This window comes from Acinonyx jubatus, chromosome A1, assembly GCF_027475565.1.
Source record: "Acinonyx jubatus isolate Ajub_Pintada_27869175 chromosome A1, VMU_Ajub_asm_v1.0, whole genome shotgun sequence".
Taxonomy (NCBI): Eukaryota; Metazoa; Chordata; class Mammalia; order Carnivora; family Felidae; genus Acinonyx; species Acinonyx jubatus.
This window is the reverse complement of record NC_069380.1, coordinates 147536206-147542157: the sequence shown is the minus strand read 5'-3', so window position 1 is coordinate 147542157 and position 5952 is coordinate 147536206. Positions and strand designations below refer to the sequence as shown.

The window sequence follows — 5952 nt, the reverse complement described above, 5'->3', positions numbered from 1 at the left end:
TATATTTAAATGGTTGTTATGTAGCTATTGAAGAGTGTAAAGATAGGCCCTGTCACATAAACTGAGAAGTGTGTTTTTAGAGCTCCAGCAAATTAGTAGTTTAACATTAGGGGTATACATGAACTCTAATGTTATGGTGAGGCAGCTCTTTTGTTCCATGAAGAAATGTAGAACCACCCACAGCAATTTTTTAGGAACCCACAGAGACTTTCTTGTAATTATTCTAGTTTTTAAACACTGCTTTAAAAACTATAGCCCCCCAACCTGGGTAGCTCAGTTGGTTAGGCGACTGCCTTCGGCTCAGGTCATGATCTCACAGTTTGTGAATTCGAGCCCTGCATTGGGCTCTGTGCTGACAGCTCCCAGCCTGGAGCCTACATCAGATTCTGTGTCTTGCCCTCTCTCTACCCCTCCCCTGCTCATGCTCTGTGTCTCTCTCTCAATAATAAATAAACGTTAAAAAAAAACCCCAAAAAAACAAAAAACCAAACATAGCCCCCAATCACCAAAAAGTCTAGAGCTCAAATACACCACTAGTTTACAACCTCTATTTTATGGCATTCTAATACAAGTGGTATTCCAAAAGTGACCAAACTAGGATTAAAACATTCAGCAACTACCTTTTTCCTGCCCCAGTTCAAAGCTCTAGGAACTACGTCATTATATTTTAAGTAGCTAACAGCATTTTACCATCCATAACATAAATTTGATTCACGGATACAATTACTCTTCAGAGGCATCTTTTAGTCCATGTCTACTAAAGTTCAAGAATAAACTTCGGGGTATTTCTATGTTTTATCTTGCATGCTATTACATTTCATTTCAAATATTCTACTTTTATTCAGTCTAAACAAAACTAGTATTGGTCAATAGCAAATTTATCAAGGCAAAAAATTTAGTTTTAGATCACAAGTCTGGAGGGAAAAAAGCTCTTGGACTTCACTCTATACACTCACTAATGGTTTTCCTCACGATTAAGTAATTGTCACTCATGAAGAAAAACAACTTTACTGCTTCAAGTAAAGACTAAATGTAAACTTCTTCCTCTTTTTCAATTAAAAAAAATTATTCTGGGACAACAAAGTCAAGTTTGCATTTTATATAACATAAATTACCAACAAGGTCCTGACCTAGTAATCAAAAATTAAATCTCAAAATTTAAAACCAAGAAATAGGCTAAATTTACACATATTTTGAGCAAACAAATACTAGAACATTTCCTAAATAAAAAGTCAGCACAATTATTACATTCCAGGTTTCAGAGAAGAGGCATTAAGGATTCATGCCATAAGTTTATTTACAAACATATTGAGTATGTTGAATTCAAGAATTTGATCCATTTTTCAAAGAGACTGCACCTCTTAAAATGCTCCTTTTCACACCTGCAAATAAAAAAAATATATATTGGTATTTAAAACGTCTCACCTATTAAAACAGAAACCATGTACTTTTCATACACATATTGTCTGTCCATCAGTTTGGTACATCAGAAAGCGTTTACAGTATCATGACTTTATTCATACTGATTTGCTTCATCATATGCACCAAAATCTTTCCATTATGCATCACTTGGATAAAGAACTTCCCTTGTATATTATGAAGAATAGAGTCTTTTCTTTCCAAAGGATAGTTTTGGAATTCATTCCAATCATTCCACAGATCTTCCCAAAATGTTGCTTTGAGGCAAATTCTGATTACAATTATGCTAAATAAATCTTTTCTTCTCACGCAAACAATCTGTTAATCTTCTAGCAGTAAGACTGATTGGGGTATGCACAAACATGTGTTGCCCTAACGTTAATTAGTCTATCAGAACTCTACCTGGTTAAGTGTGTGAACTGAACCAAGACTGGCTAAAAATCCTGGTTAACCATCACCAGTTAATGGATATGAGGCAACTTAAACATCTTTGTGTCTTAGGCCAGGTGAAGTCACCCAACCTCACAGGCTTGCTAGGTCTAACTAGATGACATTAATGTAAAGTGTGCCTGACAAACAGTAGTATCCAATATACACTGGCTTTCAGGCAAAGAAACGTTTGTTTATTGGTTCACCAACGTGTCTCCACCAAGGCCACATCTACACTAACTTCAGAAATCAGCTACACACTGTGTGGGTGTGATGGGGGGGTCAGGGGGGTATAAGGAAAAACAATGTTTTAAGATTACAAATCCATTAATTACCTGTTTAATGGATTAATTAAAACATCCTTATTTCTTAAGCAGCTGGTGTCTTACTATAAAAAAAGGTGCAGCAAATCCAGATCCAAAGTACATAGTCATCATAACAAGTAACCGCCACTTGTTTTCCACTGAAAATGGCAAATTCTGTTGGGGAAAAAAGAGAACAACCAACAAAAATGAAACTGAATCATCTGATTTTATAGATTATAGACGTACACAGGGGATGTTAGGTATTTTTTTTTTTTTTTTACATAATCAGGTTATGTATGCCATATATAATATCCTATTTCAAACATTATGTTTTACAACCTATGACCTTCATGTAGGACAACACTGTAAGGTTTAAAAAAAAAAAAAAAAGCACTGGCTTTACTGAGCACAGGCAGTGGTCTTAACTCCGGTGTATCACACTGGTTAAGTTTTCCTTTTTACTTTAGAAAAGCCGAAAAATTTATTCTTCAGGGGACCTGTTTTAGAAAAAGAATGCACTGTTCTGGTTTGCTATTTGTTAGAAACTAGTCACCTTGTAAAGGCACACGGCAAAGTTAACTGAATTACGAAGACGGACTTTTTCATAATCAAGCGGCGCTACCATCGAAATCCCTTCTTCCGCCCTTTCCTACTAGGCCTCGATCACTGGAGGTTGTTACTGCTAACTACTCGACTTAAGCTATTGATACTTGACGCTAAATCCAACTTCAACTTAAGAGATTTAATACTTCTAATTTAGTTAACTAGCTTAGACTCGACCCACAACCACAGGCCCTCACATCCTCCTTTGTTTCCGACGACCTTCACTCCGAGTCCAGTGACCTCTAGTTCGGCTTTAAGCCACAAATATCTGCAGCATTGGCCTCAGGGACCCTCCAGATCTCGGAGGGCGCGGCGGGGAGCGCTAGGGCCAAGTGGGGCCTAAGGCTCTTCCTATTCATTCCTTTACCCGCCGACGGCGTGCAACCGGGGTCCTGCGCTTTGCCCCTGGTTCCTGGGGGAAGTTGAACGCTACCCGACGCCCCAGCTCACCTCTCCTGCTTACCGTCTCCCTCTCCACGGTCCTTGGGAGGCCTTGGAGTTCAGCAAATCGCAGCTAAGTGCCCCCTCCCCCAACGAAACGGGGCCCCTAACACACTAACCTTCCCTGGGCCCTCCTCATAGTGGCTTCTACGGACCACAGAGGTTGTGAACCTCCGGATGCTCTGTCCCAACATAGCGCTGTTGGAAGTTCTGCGAAAAGCGCAGAGCCCCTAGACGATAGAAACGACAGTACCAAACCAAGTCCTCTTCTTTTCACGACCTTGTTCTCCGGTGTGTAAGACCCGGAAGGGAAGATGGGAAATGGGGAGCGGCCACAGAAAATGAGACAAGATGGTGGGGTCTGAGGATTGTGGGAATTGTAGTTCAGAACGCGGCATGGCCTTGTCGGATCAGAAGGACTATGGGAAACGTAGTCCGACGCGAGAGCCGGATTGCTTATGGGGGTCGGGTAGGGGTACTGGCTGTGTGTGTTCGGGAGGCCGGGAGGGTAAGAGCCCAAGGTGTTTCTAAGTGCAGTTTAGTCAAACCTGATTTCTTGTCTAGTTCTGATCAGGATTTTGGGGGCCGGATTCCAGAACAATTGTACTGAATTGAGTGACGCAGTCTCACCGAGTTTATGGAACACAAAAATAAACCTTTACCTCTTGTTTTTTGGGGATTTTTGTTTGTTTGTTTTCTTTTAATGCTAGGAGCCTGTGATTTGCAGTACTCTGCCAGCGCTGAGAGAGGTGTATACCGTGATCTTATGCGGGGAAACAAAGCATAAACTGAAGTAACCAAACACTATGTAGTACAAAATATGTCGGAGAGAAAATTGAGATGAATTGCTAAGGGAAGGATTCCTGAAAAATATAGGTTATTAAATAGAACAGAATTAGAGACAGGGCAGAGCAAACTCAAGGCCGATGTGAGTATGGCATGTTCAGAGAGTGAAAGAGAAAAGCAGCTTCTTATATCTGGAGTTAGCCTGGCCTGAGGATTGGTGTTCTGCTGAACATAATTTCACAGAACATCAGCATCAGACGAAGTTACTCTGTGTCATTGATGGATCAAGGAAAGAGTAAGATCACTCCATTTTCATATCTGAACATAGACAAAACATAACATCGTCCAAGTAACAAAAATGACCAAACATCACCATATCCAGTCTAACATGATGAGTTCTGACTCTTCACCAATTACCACCTTAACCTTGGATTAGTCTTTCTTTTTGCTAAGTGAGATTTGGTAAGATAGACATAGTCACAGAAAACAAACCCAAATCTTGTTAAGTCTTGACATCTTTTTACCGAGATGCCCATAGCTCTTCATGGTATTTGGTTTCCCTTGATGCAGTGAGTAATAACCCAGCTTGTTCAATTGTAAGTGTGTTTCTGGTGGTTTTTGACTAGTGGGATTGGGAAGTGATGTATAAGGCTGGGAAAGTGGTATTAGGTTAAATTGTGAAGAGCCCTGCTAACCTAAGTTTTATGTTATTCATCTGTGGGAGAGCATATATTGCCCTAGATGGCTCATTAATACAGCAGCAGTAAATAAAGTCTTGCTTTGAAAACTGGGTATAAAATATATACATGAACATATACTTTACTTATCTTCTGTAAGAGAAAAGTGATGCTTCCCCATCTCCAACCGCCCCCTGCCCCCTCAAAAAAAACTCCACTTTAAAAAATTAATAAGTTTATTTCTACAAGTGACTTCTGATTAATTAGAGACGCATGTAACGCATTATAACTGGTGTTCTCCTCCTAATAGAGGATGTACGTCATTAAAATTTTTTAAATGTCCCATTCAGGGCTTTTATATATTAAAGGATTCTTATCTGACTATCATTGGGAAATGTTTTCACATTTAGTATTTCTGAATTGTCCCTTTCAGTCTAATGAATGTAATATCCCCTGTATATTTGGTTCACTGTTAGTTCTAATTCGTACTGTTTGAGTCTCCCCTGCATATCTGGCTTTCGTCTAACTCCAAAGGGAACTCCAGGATAGATTCTAGCAAATGGCCTCAGAACTGTCAGCCTCCTCATGGGCCCTGTGCCAAAATAAAGATAGCTGCAAATCCTTTCATCAAGATATAGAGCCTGCCTTCTCATCCCAAATCCGGGTGGACTCTGGCTATTTTGACCAAGAGAATTTGTTATAAGTGACACTGTACCAGTGTCTTATGATGTTGACAGTGTCCTTTCCTGTCTTTTGGAACACTTGCCCTGGGAACTCTGAACATTCGTGTAAGAAGTTTGACTACTTTTATGGAGAGGCCTCCTGGAGAGTCCCCAGAAATTGACCAAAAGTAGGTAAAAGGGGTCAGCTCAGGTGTCAGGCATGGGAGTGAGTTATCCTGGATCCTCCAGCTCAGTCCAGCTGCCTGCTGAATATCATCAGTGAGTGTCCCCGGTCAATGCGATTTGAGGAAGAGTTGCCCAGTAGAGCTCTGACCAAAATGCTGATCTACAAATTTGTGAGATAAAATAAAATGATTGTTCTTCCAAGCCATTAAATTTGTGATAGTTTGGAGGTACCTGGGTGGCTCAGTCAGTTAAACTTCTGACTCTTGATTTTGGCTCAGGTCATGATCTCACCATTTGTGGGATTGAGCCCCATGTCAGGCTCTGTGCTGACAGTGCAGAGTCTGCTTGGGCTTCTCTCTCTCACCCCATCTCTCTCTGCCTTTCCCCTGCTCATGTGTGTGTGCGTGCTCTCTCTCTCACTCTCAAAATAAATAAATATTAGAA

General features: G+C 40.4%; 1 protein-coding gene and 1 non-coding gene across 3 annotated transcripts; both read right to left on the bottom strand.

The window, feature by feature from the left end:
* Positions 1 to 1279: 1279 nt before the first annotated feature.
* LOC106978596 (cytochrome c oxidase subunit 7C, mitochondrial) lies at positions 1280 to 3610 on the bottom strand. Of its 2 annotated transcripts, XM_015076291.3 has the most exons (3): positions 3317 to 3537; positions 2184 to 2327; positions 1280 to 1382 (listed from the first exon to the last, which is right to left on the bottom strand). In XM_015076291.3, the coding sequence occupies exons 1-2, from the start codon at positions 3389 to 3391 to the stop codon at positions 2211 to 2213; spliced, it is 192 nt and encodes a 63-aa protein (XP_014931777.1). In that variant the 5' UTR covers positions 3392 to 3537; the 3' UTR covers positions 1280 to 1382; positions 2184 to 2210. The 2 variants fall into 2 exon arrangements, with proteins under 2 accessions (XP_014931777.1, XP_053080655.1); XM_053224680.1 differs by lacking the exon at positions 1280 to 1382 and having other exon boundaries at positions 2188 to 2327; positions 3451 to 3610.
* Positions 1483 to 1545, bottom strand: LOC113594896 (small nucleolar RNA Z39). The gene has a single exon (XR_003415379.1). It is a non-coding gene; the product is annotated as a small nucleolar RNA Z39 (small nucleolar RNA).
* Positions 3611 to 5952: the final 2342 nt, after the last annotated feature.